This window comes from Miniopterus schreibersii (assembly GCF_964146895.1).
Source record: "Miniopterus schreibersii genome assembly, chromosome: 1".
NCBI classification, from domain to species: domain Eukaryota; kingdom Metazoa; phylum Chordata; class Mammalia; order Chiroptera; family Miniopteridae; genus Miniopterus; species Miniopterus schreibersii.
Window position 1 is genome coordinate 111759547 of NC_138101.1, and position 20078 is coordinate 111779624.

The 20078-nt window shown below is 33.6% G+C and overlaps 1 protein-coding gene across 2 annotated transcripts in view; it reads left to right on the plus strand.

Annotated features, from left to right (window-relative positions):
* Nucleotides 1-20078, plus strand: part of CUL2 (cullin 2) — a 111621-nt gene that overhangs the window by 76584 nt on the left and 14959 nt on the right. For both annotated transcript variants that reach the window (XM_081147752.1, XM_081147751.1), the window contains exons 9-17: nt 2941-3103; nt 6634-6758; nt 8291-8398; nt 9804-9863; nt 10704-10832; nt 10940-11026; nt 11666-11818; nt 12116-12193; nt 18644-18710. In XM_081147752.1, the coding sequence (XP_081003878.1) occupies nt 2941-3103; nt 6634-6758; nt 8291-8398; nt 9804-9863; nt 10704-10832; nt 10940-11026; nt 11666-11818; nt 12116-12193; nt 18644-18710 (970 nt within the window). The remainder of the gene's footprint in view (nt 1-2940; nt 3104-6633; nt 6759-8290; nt 8399-9803; nt 9864-10703; nt 10833-10939; nt 11027-11665; nt 11819-12115; nt 12194-18643; nt 18711-20078) is intronic.

Genomic DNA, 20078 nt, shown 5'->3' on the forward strand with positions numbered 1-20078 from the left:
GCTATAGCATATTCTATGAGAACAAGTGCTGTTCTGATTTTTATCATGGTTGATGCTTTTTGATAAATCCTGATTGCTCGATATGCTTGTCTTTTTTAAAAAATATGTTTTTATTGATTTCAGAGAGAGGAAGGGAGAGGGAGAGAGAGAGAAACATCAATGGTGAGAGAGAGTCATTGATCAGCTGCCTCCTGCACGCCCTCTACTGGGGATCAAACCCAAAACTGGGCCATGTGTTCTGACCAGGAATCGAATTATGACCTCCTGGTTCATGGGTTGTTGATTAATCACTGAGCAAATCAGCCCGGTCAGTTTGCTTGTCTTTAAAATTAACATGTACTCTGTACTCACATTCTGGTCACAATCTATATTTTATGCTTTGTGGATATGTTTAGGGAATAGGATATGTATAGATGCTAGTATTTAGGTTTTATCTTTCTTCCTTTAAAATGGAAGAAAAATAAGGAAAAATATAATCTGTAGATACTTAGATCAGTCTGTTAAGTTTTTGGAAGGCTGAAAAAATTTTTAATTTCTCCACAAGAAATTTTAACTAAATCATTAAACCAACACACATTGATTACCATATCTAAAATTCTATGTGTATTTTCTTATTAAAAGAATAGTCATAGTATATAAATTTAGTCATCATACAAGATATATTAGAAAATTTAAGGGGGTTCATTTCATCTGCAGTTTTGGATTTCAGGCATTTTATTATAGGACGATTTTTGTTAGTTTAGCCAAGAAAGATAAATGTGAGTAGAATAGCTATAGTATGTCTCCATAGAACGTAGGTCAATAAATATCGTTACTTACTGATAAGCTGTTATGTATTTCATAAAGCCCAGGCCTAGAAGTCTGACCTGTTTAATTCTCTTCCTGCTGTTGTCACTCATTAGCTCTGGGACTTTGAGTAAGTCATCTGGGACATTTTCCTCCATCTATTAAATGCATGTTACATTGAATCAGTGGTTTTCAGCTCTTAGCCCTTTTGTGCATCTGATATTCTTGTTAAAGGATCTAGATCCAATCTTGAAAAGTGCTCACAGAATTAAGTGATGCTCTCAAAAAGAGGCCATTGGCAAAAATATTGTATGGTTCCACTTATATAAAATATCTAGAGTAGGCAAATTCGTAGAGACAGAAAGTAGATTAGAAGTTATTAGGAGAGAAGGATAGGGAGTTATTGCTTAATGTTTACAGAGTTTAGTGTGATGAAAAAGTTTTAGAAGTAATTGTACATTGTGAATATAATTAATGCCACTGAATTATATACTTAAAAATGGTTACAATGGCAAATTTTATGTTATATATTATCATAATGTACAAAGCACTAATAACATAATATACCAAAAACCATTGGATTGTATACTTTGTATGGGTGGATCATATGATATGTAAATTATATCTCAAACTGTTAAAAGGAAGGCCATTGGAAATTATGTTTGGAAAATAGGGTTTATAGGAATAGTTCATTAAACTAACAGGCTAAATGTAGCCTTTCTACTCCCTTTCTGTATCTTTCTTCTAATTTTGGCCTTTTCCCCCCAGCTACAGTGGTTTGGAGACCTGCATCTAGATGCTCCAGCCTTGTCTACCTTCTCTTGATATGCACCCCAGCCCCACCCCCCACCCAGTTATCATTGTTTTTTTTTTCTCTTTTTCTCATCCTCCCTCATCTCCCTCAGGCCCACACTCTAATTCCTATTGCATTTAGTTAATCCAGAAACAGATTAAAGTCATTTATAGTATGCTATAAATGACTAATAGACAATCCTTTTATGAATTATTTTTAATTAATTTTTTATATTGAATGCATTGGGGTATCTGCCTGTCTCCCTCTATGTACTATTTTTATTTTAAAAGAAAATCTCGATAACCAAAATGACTTTCTTAGTTATGAAATATGTGGCGAATACCTTTTAATCTAGGCCCCACCTTTGGTTTCTGTGACTTTGTCCTGAACTCCTGGTCCCACATACAGGGTAGCACAGTGGGAAAGGTAGGACTGTGTCTCTCAGTCTTGAGCCTCCTTTTCATTGAAAGATATCTAAGAGGTGTCCAGGAATGATGTGTTATTTCCCCTCTCAACATCATTTTCCTTTTCAATATCACCTTTCTATGCCCAGGCAAACTCAGCAGTACTTCCCAAAGGCTTAAATGTACATAGTCCCCTGGGACCAGTTCAGAAACTCTAGTTACATAACTTTACATTACAGAATATTTTCAAATCTAAACATTTGTATATGCATGTGCTGTGTTGGCATGATTTTCATTGCAAACATAGTTTTGTTTTGAGGTAGAAATTAGCCCAATTCCCTGGCTATTACCTTTTATTGGTTCTTGTTAATATTAACCAGTATATTGATTGTAGCTCAGTGCTTTTTATATAGGAAAAGCTTTAATAAAGGTCTTGATTGACATATTTAAGTATGACTAAATATATTTTGACCTTCAAAAATTTTAATGAAATCATTACTGTGATAGTTAACTATCATTACATACCACTTATAAGGAACCAATATAAAATAATTAATCTACTTGATCCAGTTAATGTAAGTTGTTTTTTAGATTAATAATTAAATATTTATAAAGTGTCCACCTATTTTGGTTCTTAATAATCTTGACTCACTTTTTCTGTTGCATGTTAGGTTGCCTATATAATAGGATAGTCATGGTCAGTAAATGAAGACAAAATGTAGACCATGTAACTTTAGTTCTTTTTCATAAGATTGTGGTGAAAATGTAAGGCAACAGCTAGTAGCTTAAATAATATTTGAAATGACTTATGGAATGTGGGTCTAAATTGGTTATGTAATCCTCTTCGTTACCTGGTCATGTTTAATTGAGCCAGTAAAATTAGGCTGCCTAAGTTACTTATTGATATTACAGTTTTTTCTCATGGTAGTTTATGACAATAACAATATATTTCTAAAGGTTCTAGGTAGGTTAAAAGATGAAGAAATTCGATGTCGAAAATACTTGCATCCAAGTTCATATACTAAAGTGATTCATGAATGTCAGCAACGAATGGTAGCAGACCACTTACAGTTCTTACATGCAGAATGTCATAATATCATTCGACAAGAGAAAAAAAATGGTAAGTGATACAAAATATAAATGTAAATTAAAATTAAATTATAAACCACTTTTTACATAGTCTTCAAGTTACCTTAGATTTCAAGTATATTTTAGTCCTAGTATATTTGTTGATATATCTTATTAAAAATTTATTTCAAAAGACTATTTTGGACAGGTATATTCTCAAAATGTATTCTAAACTAAAAAAATACCCCCAAACCTAAGAAAGTATGTTTGCACATTTTTGTGTATCACAAGGGCTAATTTCCTTAACACTTTAAGAGTTCTAATAACAGTTGGAAAAAAGGCAAAGAATATAAAAGGGAAATGTAAATAGATTTTAAATATATGGAGATTCTCAGTCTCGCTCAAAATAGGTGAAATACAAAATAAAAATACAGCAGCTCTCTCTATAGTGCACACTTGTGCCTTTCCCCCAGGCACATTTCCCTGGCCTCTCTCTTCTAAGCTCCAAGGGCCCTTCTTTTGCTTCTGTACCTGTTCCCTGAGGCCATTTCTTCTACACTTCACTTCTACCTCTCTGACTTTGTAAATAAACTTTCTCTTATAGTTTGAAATAATTAATTAATTAAAAATAAAAATACACCCTGGCTGGTATGGCTCAGTTGGTTGGGTGTTGTCCTGCTCACCGAAAGGTTGCCAGTTCTACTCTCAGGGCACATTCCGGTGTGTGGGTTCAGTCCCCGGTAGGGGGCGTGCAGGAGGCGGTTGGTCGATACATCTCTCTCGTGTCGATGTTTCTTTCTCCCTCTCTCTCCCTTGCCCTTTCTCTCTCTCTAAAATCAATAAAAACTTATTTTAAAAAATATAATGAACATTATACATAACTTTGTTGAAAATAACATTGATTTACAGATCCAGGGCAATCTGCTCAAAACCAATTATATATTTTTTTAATTCTGAAAGTTGTACTCTTAGACTAAGAGCCATCATGACAATGTCAGCCACTACGATGGGAAAACTTTGCAGGATAGATGACTTATCATAAAACCACAGTAATTAAGACAATGAGGCATTGGTTCAAGGATAAATAGACCAGTGGAATAAAATAGCCTAGGAATAACTGCGCATACAAAAATGCTTGATTTAAAACAAAAGGGGTACTGCAGAGTAGTGGGTGATACCTTTTATTTATTTATTTTTTGTTAATTCTCACCTGAGGATATTTTTTCCAGTGCTTTTATCAGAGAGAGTGGAAAGGAGAGAGGAAGGGAGGGAGGGAGGGGGAGAGGGAGAGATAAAGAAATATCGATGTGAGAGAGCCACATCGACTGTTCCCCTCCTGCACACGCCCCCACTGGGACAGGGAGTGAACCCGCAACCCAGGTACGTGCTCCTACCAGGCATCAAACCCAAGACCCTTCCATGTGCTGGCCAACGCTCCAACCACTGAGCCACACTGGCCAGGACAAGATGATAGTCTTTTCAACACAGTGCTGAGTCCACTGGATATTCATTTGGAAAAATGTGAAATTTGATTTCTACCTCAAGACACCATGTACAAAATCAAATCATTATAGGCTTTTTTTTTAATCTTTCTTGAGTGAGGATATTTTTCCCATTGATTTCTAGAGTGAGGGTGGGAGGAGAGAAACATCTATGTGAAAGAGACACATCAATTGGTTGCCTCCCACATGCACCCCAACCAGGGGCAGGAGTTGAACCTGCAACCCTGGTACATGCCCTTCACTGGGAATCGAACCCAAGACCCTCCAGTGTGCAGGCTGATGCTCTAACCACTGAGCCAGGGCCATTGTAGGCTTTTGCTCTAAATGTAAAACAATAATACTTCCAGAAGATTATATAGGAGAATAACTTCATGACTTTGGAGTAGGGAAAGATATTTTAAATAAGATACAGAAAGCACTAACCACAAAGGAAAGATTGATCAAGTAGACTGCATTAAAATTAAGAACTCTGGATCATCAAAAGATAGTTATAGGGTAAAAATATATTTGCAATGACTGAAAAAGGTTTATGTCTAAATATTAAATGGTCAAGAAACTTGAACAAGTAAAGGAGAGTAGAAGATATCCAAATGGCCAATAAACATAAAAAAGGAACTTAATCTCATTAAAATAGCGGAATGCAAATTAAAACCACACTAAGCTATCGATACTTATTTTGATATAAAATTTAAAAGATTAAAAATAATAAGTGTTGGGCCCTGACCAGTGTGGCTCAGTTGGTTCGGCATTATCCTGTGCACTGAAAGGTTGCTGGTTTGATTCCCATTCAGGGCACATGCTGGATTTATGGGCTTGATCCCCAGTAGGGGGCATGCAGGAGGCAGCCAATCGGTTCTCACATCGTCTCTCTCTGTCTCCCTCCCCCTCTCTTTCTAAATGTCAATTTTTAAAAATCTAAAAAGTAATAATAATAGTAAGTGTTGGGAAGGATATGGAATAGTGGGAACTTGTTATACACTGGGCTAAGAGTGTAAAGTGATGCAACCACTTTGAAAAACTGACATTAACTGCTAAAACTGAATATGCATACATTACAGTCTAGCCATTTCTCTCCTATACATGTAATTCCTTGCCAAAAGAGCATGCACATACATACAAAAATATTCATAGCAGCATTGTTTGTCATAGCCAAACTGGAAATAAATGTCCAATAACAGTAGAATGGATAAAGTACAGTATAGAATTGTATGATTCCATTTTTATAAATAGTTCAAAACAGGCAAAACTAATCTGTGGTTTAGTACTTATGACAGTGATTACCTTTGCAGAAGAGCAAGAGGAGTAGTGATTGGGAAGAGGTGTAAAGGGGACTTGTAGGTGTAGGTAATGTCTATTTTTTACCCTGGGTGGTGATTACGTGAGGGGGTGTTTATGTTCACTTGCTTTTCTGTATGCATGTTATATTTCAATAAAAGTTTAAAGCCTTTACTCTGAGACATCATTTTTCACCTGTCAGTGGCAAAGGTCAAAGTGTTTGATAACACATTTTTGGCAAGGGAGCTTCCTGCTATGGGGAGCTCTGTTTAGAAGGATCCTTCTAGAAGATTAAGCTTTGACACAGCAATACCACTTCTAGGGACTTACACTATAGATATTCTTGTCCATATACAGGACTATTAATTGTAACACTGTAGTATCAAGAGATTGAAAACAACCAAATTTCCATCAGTTGTTAAGTAATTGTGATATATAATGGAGTGCTGTACAGTTGTAAAATACGAAGAAACACTGAGTGTACTGGTATAAAAAAGATATCTGAGTGAAAATGTTGTGTTCTGCAGTTGCAAATAATACACAAAATACACTACACTATTTTATAAAACAGGGCAGAGAAAAGAATATATGTATTTGCCCAACTGTGCATGAAACAGCTTTGAAAAGATATTAACCCCAAAATTATTTTCCCATGGGGAAGAGGACTGGGTGGTTGGGAGACAGGAGTGGGAGATTTTCTCTGCATACTTTTATGATTCTGCATTTTGGGCCATATATTACCTAATATATTAAAAATACTTTTGAAATACTTGGAAATCTAATATCCAATTTTTTCCCCCCTCAGACATGGCAAATATGTATGTCTTACTCCGTGCTGTGTCCACTGGTTTACCTCATATGATACAGGAGCTGCAAAATCATGTCCATGATGAGGGCCTTAGAGCAACCAGTAATCTTACTCAGGAAAATGTGAGTTATGTAAGGAACTGGAAAATTCTTAATCAGGTTATCACGGAGTTAGGTTTTTTGTTTTTACTTTACTCTCTTAATAAGAAAAGTTTTACCGTGCCAGTAGATTAAACATCTTTATTAAAATGTTTCAAACCTAGAGTTGTTGAACACATTTTGGAATTATCATTTTATTAGAACATCATTGAATGAGAGAAGCTGCTTCTCAGTTATACTGAAGTGTTCATTTAGCAATTGTTACTTAACCTCACAGAAAAATATGTTTGTTGTTTTTAAGTAATTGTATTTCTATGTAACTAGCACTAGTATGTTGTAGTGGTAATGGAGTTAATCAGTGGTAATATAGAGAACTCACAGTTTGCTTTCTTTATATATACTCTGAATGTGGTAGCCCAGGAAGCAAATTTAGATTAAAACAATGTTCCCTAAATATATGCTTGCTACCCAACAGTGACCATCATTTCCCTAATACCCTTTTTTCTTAAGAGTTCCCTGACAATCAAATGACTGTTTACAAAAAGTCATCTTTCTTATCAGTGTATTCCTGTCATCAAATCTTCTTGGACCATCTTGATTTTTCTAGGGATGTTTGATGAATAGATGTGACATGAAATGTTAGTTCTTTTTCCTAAATAGAGCTATTTACTGTCGTCTCTAGTGCAGTAATCTGTGTAGAGACATCATTATTCAGGGGCATTTATTAGGTGCTCATCACTTTAGTTGTACATTTATTTGTCTTTGGCAAACCTTAGATTTTATGTCTTATTACAGTAATACATAAGTTTTCTATTTTTAAAGAATTATTAGTTTATATTTTTATGTTTATTAGTCTGTATTATTTATTGTGTTTATTAGTTTATGTTATTAGTTTTACAGATTCAGGGTGATAAATGACATTAGGCATAGAGGCATAGAGTTTGATATCAAGGACTGGGAGATAGAAATATAAGAGAATGCATTTGTAGTAGACTCACATAATTTTAGCTGACTTTGTTGTCTTGCGTACTAACTTTATAATTATCCCCATTAAGAGTGAAAATTCACGTTTGCACAACTAAGGATTTCTTCCCTCTGGGAATTGCCCAGCTCCGGGGGTCTCAATTTTCACAGATACTTGCTTTTGAACTCTGCTCTTTCTCAGCCTTCAGTGGCTTTGAAGGCAGTTTTTGTTTATATAATAATCCTCTATGAAAGTGATACGCTTGGTGGTTCAGAGACTGAATCGTTACCCTTAAGATATAGTATTCTACCATCAGAGAGAAGTGTGTTTTTAGTGGATTCTTCTGGCAGAGGAATTACAGCCCTGCATTGCTGGTGTTGAGTGACAGCTAATTTCAACATCAAAGTTTTAGATTTTTAAGACAATTTTAGCTAAAAAATATTTTTTTGAGGAAGTGTGTGTGTGTGTGTGTGTGTAACATTAATTTTCTTGGGAAAAACTTTACTCTTAATAAAATGACTATTTAATAAGCCTAATTATATCCTTGAACTTCTTAAAATGTATTTTTGTAATTTGTATTTTATATTTCTAGATGCCAACACTATTTGTGGAGTCAGTTTTGGAAGTACATGGTAAATTTGTTCAACTTATCAACACTGTTTTGAATGGTGATCAGCACTTTATGAGTGCTTTGGATAAGGTAACTTTAATAACATCTCTATCTACAGATGCTTCTCGACTTATGACAGGGTTATGTCCTGGTAAACCCATCATAAGTTGGAAATACCATAAGTCAGAATTCATTTAATACACCTAACCTACTGAACATCATAGCTTAGTTGAACCTGCCTTAAATGTTCTCAGAACACTTCCATTAGTTATAGTTGGTCTGTAACACTTTAATACATGGTAGAGTATCTGTTGTTTACCCTTGCAATCGCACAGCTTACTGGGAGCTGTGGTTCACTGCCACTGCCCAGCATTAGGAGAGAATATTGTACCACATATCACTAACCCCAAAAAAGATCAAAATTCAAAGCACAGTTTATTGAATACATATGGCTTTCTTACCATTGTAAAGTAAAATAATCATAAAAATCATCTTAAGTTGGGGAATTTATATATATACACAGTTGACCCTGGAACAACACAGGGGATGGGGCCCTGATACCCCTCCCCTGCAGTTGAAAATTCGTGTTTAACTTTTGACTTCCCAAAAACTTCACTACTAATAGCCTACTGATATTTCCAGAAGCCTTACTAATAACATAGTCGGTTAACGCATATTCTATATATTTATTATATACTATATTCTCACAATAAAGTAAGTAGAGAATAGAAAGTGTTACTAAGAAAATCTAAAGGAAGAGAAAATACATTTACAGTATTTATAGACAAAAATCTGGGTATAAGTGGACCCATGAAATTCAAACCCATGTTGTATAAGGGTTAACTAGAATTCTCTTTATTCTTTAAGGCAGTTTCAGGATTGAGGCTTTTAATCACGAGATTTCTAATCTTGACATGGAGATTAACTAATTTAAATGTGAAAATCAAAATAACAACTTTCAAATTAATAACTGTATGGTTAAATTGAGTGTTTGAATTATATGGGAATTGAATTTCTCATGATTATGAGAATAATGATTATAAGGGGCATCGTTAGTAAACACATATGCTCTAAAAAACAGGTATAATATTAATATTTTAGTGCTGATTTTTTTCTTTGAATATAATACTTAGGCTATATTAAATAATATTTGTAAGAAAATAAGTATGTTTTGCAAACTTTTGAATTTTGGTATACTTTAAAGGAAATTTGCTTATATGGTTGTTATAAGATTTTTAAAAGTGTAGTCTTATTTTATCTGTGTTCAGATATCAGTGATATGTTATAAAGAAGAGCTTTCAGTAGGAACAGCATATATAATTGTTCTATAACTATCACCAGGCATACAGTTAGAGGAGTTTACCCTGTGTTCAAAATGAAAACAGAATTAACAAACTACGACCAAAATGCTGTGTTTTGTGTGGGGTAATAATTTGTGGATGTGCAGGTTATACCCTATTACTGGTGGCTAATTACTGGCCTGTTTTCTATTTAGGCTCTTACATCAGTTGTAAATTACAGAGAACCCAAATCTGTTTGCAAAGCTCCTGAATTGGTAAGTTTGATGATTGCTTAAAAATAATTTTATGAAACATCAATATTAGAAAATGAAAACTGAGACTGTTAAATTAATTTTTTGTAGCATTTTTCAGGGAAAAAAAACACACGAAACTAAATTATCAAAAATAAAAATGATTATCTACATCATATGTAATTTGACATTTATTTAAGGAATGCAGTAGGCCATATACACTATAGCCTTTTCTTAAGAAATAACTGAAGGAAAAAATACTTCATTGTATAAAGTTTGGGTTTTTTTTGTTTTTTTTAATATGGAATTCTTCACTAATTTGTGTGCATCTTTATGCAGGGGTTATGCTAATCTCTGTATCGTTCCAATTTTTGTATATGTGCTGCTGAAGCGAGTGCTATAGTTTAGGTTTTAAAGTATATCTGCTTTGAAATAATTTGCATTACTTCTTGTAGAGATTTTATTTTATCTGAAATTGAGAGAAATTTGATGATTAATTTTTATAACCATTAAAGGAAACTTAATTATAAGGTTGTGATAAAAAAAAGTACTTGTTTAATGTCAAAAATTATAGAACTACTCAAAACTCATCTAGGTGTTCTTTTGAAACTTCTGTTGCTTATATTAGTGTTTTATTTTTCACTAAGTGTTGATTAGATTTTTTACTTGTTTATAGTTTTTTTTTTTTTATTTGCCTTGTGACATATTTTTAAAATTCTTTAGTGCATGTTCATAATTTTTAAAACATAAGCTTTAGAATGGCAGAGACCCTATCCATTGATATTTTGTACTATTGTCATTTTGCCTCTTTTGAGGCATGACAGAAGGGCCCTTTATAAGATTTATTGTCAATTTCTATTTGAGCTTGCTAAGTATTGTGACAACTTACTAAAGAAATCAGCAAAGGGGATGACTGAAAATGAAGTGGAAGACAAACTCACCAGCTTCATTACTGTTTTCAAATATATCGATGATAAGGATGTTTTTCAAAAGGTAAGTTGTGAATAGAGAAGTTTTATTTGTTTTAGTCAGATTTGATTTATTTTTGAAATTTAAGTCATCAGAAATAAAGTAATCTTTAGAAATATTTTTTAATATAGTTCTACGCAAGAATGCTGGCGAAACGTTTAATTCATGGGTTATCTATGTCTATGGATTCTGAAGAAGCCATGATCAATAAATTAAAGGTAATGTAAGCCTTTGATCTGATAACATCCTAGAAATTATTCCACTAGCACAAAAAGATGTTCAGTGCAGCATTATATATAATAATAGAAAGTAATTCATCAGCAGGTGACTGGTTAAATGTATAATGGTATATTTATATGGTGGGATATTCAGATACTATATTAAAAGACAGATCTCTCTATATACAGGGTGTCCGCCCAAAAGGGCAGTGTTTATTAAAATACATTTTATTTTCATTTAACAGCTATCAGCTGTTAAAGTGTGTATACATTTTTGGGGAGACCCTGTATATTGATATGTATAGACTTATCTACACGATAAACAGTGTTAACAAAAGATTTGTATTACTTATAAATGAACACACCTGAAATACTCCTTTAAGTACAAGTTTTGTAATGCAGTTGAATTTTAGTTTATTTTTGCATCATTTTAGCTTACAGATTGATGAAATAAGTAGTAGCTGATTCATATTTATCCTGAGATATTCAGTAGTTGATAATTTTCCTGTATAGTAGACTTGAATATAACATGCAGACCCTTGACCATAGACCTAGCAATAGTAACAAGTTCTTATTAATTAATATGGTTTATTATTTTTCTTTTTAAATCACGTATTTTTTTAAAAACTGTTTTTGCAGCAAGCGTGTGGTTATGAGTTTACCAGCAAGCTACATCGGATGTATACAGATATGAGTGTCAGTGCTGATCTCAACAATAAGTTCAACAATTTTATCAAAAATCAAGACACAGTAATAGATTTGGGAATTAGTTTTCAAATATATGTTCTACAGGTATGAATACGTGTTTTATTGTAGGCATTTACAAATCATTTCAAATAGCCTGATCCAAAGGATTAATAAATGGAGGCCTGATTACATTTCTTTCAATCAATGGATTGTAGCTTCTAAAGTTATGTGTTATATTAGTTTGGAATGAAATGTGCCATGATAGTAATGCTGATGGGTTTTATTCACATTTTGAGGAAGGAAAAAAGAGGTGCTTTAGTTGTTCAAATCATTTTATAAATACTTACTTTCAAATTAGATGTTTGTCTATTATACTTTTTTATTTTACTTTTTTTCTTCTAGGCTGGAGCATGGCCTCTTACTCAGGCTCCTTCATCTACATTTGCAATTCCCCAGGAATTGGAAAAAAGTGTACAGATGGTAAGTTTGCAGGATTTAAGGAATTTTAATAACTGTCTCTGTGCTATATCACTTTAAATATTTTTCCAAAGTCTTAATAGATTGCTATATAAATATATATTCACAAATTATAGTTAACCTACCCTGTGGGAAGAACATAAATTATTATAGTTACTAATATTAAAACTCAAATGCTAAGGTTGTCATAGAGTTCTTTCTCAAGAAATGTCTCTTTCTCTTAGTTAAATTTATTACTGGCTTTTAAGCAGTTTTAAATTACAAAAATATTTGATAATAGAAGAAAGTTTAGACCCTAATAACTTAAAACAATCATTTTCCAATTTTTTATTTGAATTTAGAGCCATCTTTATACCTCATTTATACCTTGTAGTAGTTATTTTTATTTCTAGGCTGTTATTTAGGTAATTACATATGGAATGTGAAGTATTCTAGAAAAATGGATTGAAGTTGGAAAATTCAAGTAAAAATTGCCTTAAAGTGTAACTGAATAGAAACCTTAGAATGCTTTACCAAAAGTTTTTAAAGAGACTGTAGAGACTATATCTTTATTGAGATATAATTCATATTCCATATGTCTTAGTCTATTCAGGGTGCTATAACAAAATACCACAGACTGGGCAGCTTACAAACAACAGAAATTTATTTCTCACAACTCTAGAGGCTGGAAGCCTGAGATCAGGGTACCATGTGATGGGGCCCTCTCCAGGTTACAGACTTCTTGTAGTCTCACATGGTAGAAGGGGCTAGGGAGCTCTCTAGGGTTTGTTTTATAGTAGTACTAATTCCATCATGAGGGCTCCACCTTCATGATTTAAATCTCCTCTCAAAGGCCCTACCTCCTAATACCATCACATTACGCATTAGGGTTTCAACATAAGAATTTGGGGGTGTCACAGACATTCACACCATAACACTCTCAATTCACTCATTCAGAGTATATAATTTTAGTGATTTTTAGTATATTCACAAAGTTGTGAATACATCATCACCACAATTAATTGTAGAACATTTTATTACCCCAAAATTATTCCAAAAGAAATCTCCTATGCATTAGTAGTCACTCCCTATTTCCCCCCAACTCTCTTCTCCCCTTCCTTAGCCAATCTATAGATTTGCCTATTCTGGACATCTCATGTGGAGTCATATCATATGTGGCCCATTATAACTGACTTCATTCACTTGGCATAATGTTTATCCATGTTGTAGCATATATTGGTAGTTCATTCTTTTTTATTGCCAAATAATATTCCATTATATGCATATACTACATTTTATTTATCCATTCATCAGTTGATGGACATTTGGGTTTTTTCTACCTTTTTGGTATATGAGTAATGCTGCTGTGAACATTTACGTACAAGTTTTTAAGTGGACATGTTTTCATTTCTCTTGAAAATGACCCTTTTTGATTCTCTAACTCATCAAAAGAGGCTTGCTTCTTGATTGGATGGAAGACTGGGTAGCATTTTTTTGTCTAGGGAAATCTTCATTATCTTTTAAAAGCCTCTGATTTGGCAGCGACTTGAGGTTGTGAACCAGTGAGTTATACATACATTTATGAAGTTTAAAATGAAAATGGTATTTGATTACACAATTTCCTAGAGATGTTAACAGTGGGTACTTTGAATTATTTTTTACAGTAAGTATGTTATTTTTGTTACTTTCAAAATAAGGATTATGGATGCTCTGGAATTATAATTCCTGGTTTTACATATCTGCCATTTACTACGACCTGTGACTTGGGGCAATTAACTTTTTAATGTTTTGTTAATTGATAATAGTACTACCTCAGAATATTGCCTTCAAGGTGAAATGAAATCATATAAAGCATTAAAGCTCTTAGCCTGGTATATAGTAAGTACTCAATAAACAGTAGCTGATAATACAAATAATAGTTAAATAGTTATGGTAATAGCAGAATACAGTACTATAAATAGCCAGGTGGATTTCAAAATACCAGGCATTAGGTAGACTTTCAGAATAGGAGTATAATTTAGGACTTCTTGCATTTTCTTAGAAAGGTCATTAAAGCACAAAGTGTTGAAACTATATGAAGAAGAACATTCATTTCAGTGGGCAAAGTATGAGCCCAGATTATTATGAATTTTTCAGAAAGGATAGATGCAAGCTAGAGCAAGGGATTGGATAGCCAGGTAAAAGCATTTTGATATACTTTTGACTAGGCAAGAGAAACTGACCCCACACCTTTGACAGTCTTTTCATTTCTTCTTAGGAGCCTGCTTTTCAGACTGAAATTAAGGCAGATGGGGGCTGGCAGTAATAAAGTTTCCTTCTAACTTTATGTTATTCTTCTCTCTCTGCTTTAACTATTTTCCAGTAATAGTTTTTTATTTTTCTTGAAAAAATTTTTGTTTTTCAATTAGTTTCAGGTGTACAACCCAGTGATATCATATAACTTACTGGGTGATCATCCCAGGATGTTAAATCTCATATCCATCTGACACCATACATAGTTATTAGAATATTATTGACTGTATTCCCTATGCTGTACTTTACATCCCCAAGACTATACTGTAACTACCAATTTGGACTTCTTAATCTTTGCACCTTTTTTACCTGTTCCCCCAAACCCTTTCCCATCTGGCAACCATCAAAAATGTTCTCTGTATTTATGAGTCTGTTTCTGTTTTATTGTTTGCTTATTTTGTTTTAAAAATTCTATTGTTGATAGATATATACAGGGTGGGGCAAAAGTAGGTTTACAGTTGTTTGTATGGAAAGTAATACAATAATAAAGAATAATGCAATAATGAACTTTTGTGTTTCACATGCTCACAACTGTAAGCCTACTTTTGCCCCACCCTGTATTGCCATTTTATTATTTATATTTTTTATCTTTTTGGTTTTTCTTCTTAAATAAGACCCTTTAACACTTCATATAATACTGGTTTGATGGTGGTGAATTCCTTTAGCTTTTTCTTGCTGGGAAAGCTCTTTATCTTTCCTTTGATTGTAAATGATAGCTTTGTTGGGTAGAGTAACCTTGGTTGTTACTTTATTTCTTTTTTTCCATCACTTTGAGTATTTCTTGCCAAACGTTTCTGTTGTGAAATCAGCTGACAGTCTTATGGGAGCTCCCTTGTAGGTAACTTGCTGCTTTTAAGATTCTTTCTTTGTCTTTAACCTTTGGCATTTAAAAAAAATTTTTTTTTAAATACATCTTTATTGATTTCAGAGAGAGGAAAGGAGAGGGAGAGAGAGATAGAAACATCAATGATTAGAGAGTCATTGATCGGCTGCAGCCCACAACCCGGGCATGTGCCCTGACCGGGAATTGAACCCTAATCGCCTGGATCCTAGGTCGACGCTTAACCACTGAGCCACGCCCAGCCGGGCATAACCTTTAGCGTTTTAATTATGACGTGTCTTAGTGTGGGCCTCTTTGGGTTCACCTTATTTGAGACTCTCTGCACTTCCTGGACTTGTATGTCTATTTTCTTCACCAGATTAGGGAAGTTTTCTGTCATTTTTTCAAATAGGTTTTCAATTCCTTGCTTTCTCTCTTCTTCTGACACTCCCATGATGCAAATATTGGTACACTTGAAGTTGTCCCAGAGGCTCCTTATACTACCCTCATTTTTTTGCATTATATTTTCTTTTTTGCTCTTCTTATTGGGTGTTTTCTGCTTCCTTATCTTCCAAGTCTCTGATTTGATCCTCTGCTTCATCTACTCAACTGTTAATTCCTTGTAATGTATTCTTCATTTGAGTTAATGTAGTCTTCATTTCTGACTCATTTTTTTTTTAATGTTTTCTAGTTCCCTTTTTATGTTTCCTCTTTGTTGAAGTTGTCATTAAGTTCATCTACTTTTCTTCTGATTCCATTGAGCATCCTTATAACCAGTGTTTTCAATTCTGCATCTAGTAGATTGCTTGTCTCCACTTTTAGTTGTGTTTTTTTTTTTTATTAATCCTCATCTGGGGATATTTTTCCATTGCTTTTTTCAGATAGAGTGGGAGGGAGGGGAAGAGAAAGGGAGAAACATCAATATAAGAAAGAAACATTGATCACTGCCTCCCGTATGTGCATGGCCCAACCCAGGATTGGACCCACAACCTTGTCATGTACCCTGACCAGGAATCGAACCCACCACCAAGTGAGCCCCACTGGCCAAAGCACAACTTTTATCTTTTAATACCAGATAAATTTATAACCTCATTTGGAACTGAACCTTTTTGTTATGGCTAGCTAATCAGATTTTAAATTTAAGGATAAAGGCATGGTTTGTTTGTTTTTAATATGATTTTAATGATTTTGAGAGAGGAATGGTGAAGGATAGAGAGATAGAAACATTGATGAGAGAGAAACATCATCAACTAACTGCCTCCTGCATGCCCCCTACTAGGGACTGAGCCTGAAACCCTGTGCATGCCCTGACTGGGAATTGAACCATGACCTCTTGGTTCCTAGGTTGATGCTCTACCACTGAACCACACTGGCCAGGAGGGGTTTTTTACCGTTTTTTTGGCATATCATCATTAATAAAACTTTACTGATAGTACCAGTTGCTAGGAGTATAAAGAGGTAAAAGTAAAAAGAGGTAAAACGTGCCTTCACAGCTTTGAATATATATCCTAAAGTTAGTTTTACACTTAAATAATTTGTAAAGAGCATTTTAAACTTTTCTCAGTTTCAGAAGTGTTTTAATTTGCCTTTGTCAACAAATTCATTATAAATGTTTTATAATTAAATTATGAGTTTATATAGCAGTAATTGAATTTATTGACACTTTTGGAGATTATTAATTAGTAAAAGCATACTTCTGGGATCCTTTTGTATTTTCTCTTTATCTGCATTAGAACCAGGAAGAAAATCTTAAGTATTCCAGGTGCCAGTCATTTCCTGTTTATCATAGGGAAGAGGTGGGTGGATTTGCTCACAGAGGAGAATGATGCACCTTTGGAGGGAAACCATGCTTAACAAGTTTAGGCAAAGTTGGAATAAATTGTTGAAAGAACTTATTAATTTCCTTGGCTGGGTGCTATCAATTTTGTTGTCAGGAGTGGGCATATTTCAGCTGATAGGTCAGATATTGCTAATTGCTTTATTTAAACTTATTTTTGAAAGTACAAAAGGTAAAGTTTGATACACAAATAAAAGCTTTAGATATATTACATATGGTGCATATGTTTCTCTCTCTGTCCCTTTCTCTCTAAAAATCAATACAAAATCTTTTAAAAAGTCTGTCCACAATTCTGAATTATTTCACAATGAGGTTGAGTTTTATTGTTTATTCTTCAGTTTTGCAGTGGAGTTTTTATCGTTTTATTCAGTTTTGCAATGAAGTTGAGTTTTTACCGTTTTTATATTTCTGTATTTTCTCACTGTATATTATGTAACAGCTCATTAAAAGATATGAACTGTGTCCTGGCCAGGTAGCTCAGTTGGTTAGTCACCAAGGTTTCGTATTTGATCCCTGGTCAGGGCACATACAACATTTAACGAATGCATAAATAAGTGGAACAACAAAAAGATGTCTTTCTCTTTTTCTGTCTGTCTGTCTGTCTCTCCCTTCCTCTCTAAAGTCAATATAAAATAATAATAAATAAATAAAATATATGAAATTTGTTTTTTGGACTGGTGTCCTACAGTTACACATTCAGTCCAACAAATGAATTTTTTAAATTTCAAAGTTACAATAATAGAATGTTAAATTTATTTTTTTGCAATAATATCAACAAAAGAAGACACAAAGACAAGTACTCTGAAGCTTTGCTTGTATTAGTGTCTGACTAGATGCAGAAGTTAAATCAGAGATGTCACTTTATAGGTAACCACAGATATATTAACCTGTCTTTCAGCAAAGGTATACATTGGCAAATAGATTAGAAATAAAGGTATGACTTGTATTTTCTTTTTTAAAAAAATACATTTTTATTGATTTCAGAGAGAGAGTAGAGGGAGAGAGAGATAGAAACATCAATGATGAGAGAGAATCATTGATCAACTGCCTCCTGCATGCCCCCTGCTGGGGATCGAGCCCACAACCTGGGCATGTGACTGGGAATCAGAGATCTACTGGATCATAGGCTGATGCTCAACCGCTGACCCACACTGGCTGGGCTTCTATTTTCATATTGAAATTTATATGGTGGTGTTTTTGGTCTGTAATTAATATTTATAAAATCTAAATTGATAACTTCCAAAAAGTGGTATTGAATCACTATGTCATTTCTGAATTTATACAAAACGTCAGATTTGCAGGGTTGCGTTTTAGTGGAGAGTACCCTGGACAAGGTTGTAAGTGAAAATAACTGGAGTAATACTCATATGATGTTGTTTAGACTTGCATGGATGTGTTTTCTCATGTGTAGAATGAGTAGGTATACCAGACAGGTGTCTTTTTAAACTTTTTTAGTATAGTTATAGCCAAGTAAGTTGTTACTGTAGCTGAAAATAATTTGATTTTTTTTTAAATTTTTTTACAGTTTGAATTATTTTACAGCCAGCATTTCAGTGGGAGGAAACTTACATGGTTACATTACCTCTGCACAGGTAAAATGAACTTAATTATATCTAGTTTAATGAAATTTATCTGCTCTGATTATGGTAATAATTTAGAAAGAGATTTTCTATAGCCTAATTATAGGTTGCTCCCCCCCCCCGCCCTCCTCCCAAATGATGTTTTTTAACCTTTTCTCCTCTACCCTCCTTTTTGGTTATCATTAAAGCAACTTGAATGAAATTCAAGTGCAGTACTTTTTAATAGTATTTTATAGTTATGCTGCTTATTACTGCTTATTTTTTAAATTTCTGAACTTTATAATAGTTTATTACATTTCTGTAATGAGCTACTTTTTATAGGCATTAGAATTTTATCTAGAAATCCAGACTTGATGAGTCAGATACTCTGAAAAACCTGTTTTCTCTAAATATGCCAAATACAAACATTATATTAACTATTAACTATTAACTATTTTATTAACTATTATAACTATTATATCATTAATTTTTATAGCATCATAAGGAGACATACCGTTTGATTTTTATTTGTGGTACTATAAATGAATTTCAATAGTAAATGATTTTTCCAGAATGTCCCAGTTAATTTCCAATAGTTTCCAATTTTAGAAAAGTTTAATCAGAATCCAACCATTTCCTTTGCTACTTTCTGGAACAGTGGCTGTCACTGTTAATTATTATTATTATTATTATTATTATTAATAGTAATAATGAATTAATACTTATTATTTTAAGTAGGGGTAATACCTGAATGATTGTACACTGTGTGCAATTGCTCTAAATTATCTGAAAATGTTAGCCAAAGCAGACATTCACATTTTCTCTACTTATGCTTTGAAAAATGCAGTAAATTAACTTTCCATTTATATGTATATATTGATATGTCTTAGAAATGGTTCAAGGAAAAAAAAGAAGAAATGGTACAAGAAAGTATCTCTTAGAAATGGAAGAAGAAAATCTGATCAGTCACCATAACCTTTATTAGGGAAGTCTTTCTATTCATTTACCTAAGAATAATTTCATATAATTTCTCTCTTTTTTTTAATGGATCTTTATTGATTTCAGAGAGAGGAAGAGAAAGGGAGAGAGAGCGATAAAAACGTCAGTAATGAGAGAGTCACTGATCGGCTGCCTCCTGCATGCCCCCTACTGGGAATCGAGCCTGCAACCTGGGCATGTGCCCTGACCCGGAATTGAACCGTGATCTCCTGGATCCTAGGCGGATGCTCAACTGCTGACCCATGCCCGACTGGGCAGTAATTTCTCTTAAATGCCATTTATTTCACTAATTGGCATTTGGAATGTGATCTCTTGTTGTGTTAGTAATACTAGGTCATAATAATTAGTGCATGGTAATACATATTTATACAAGTCTATCTTTATTGAACAACTTGGGAAATT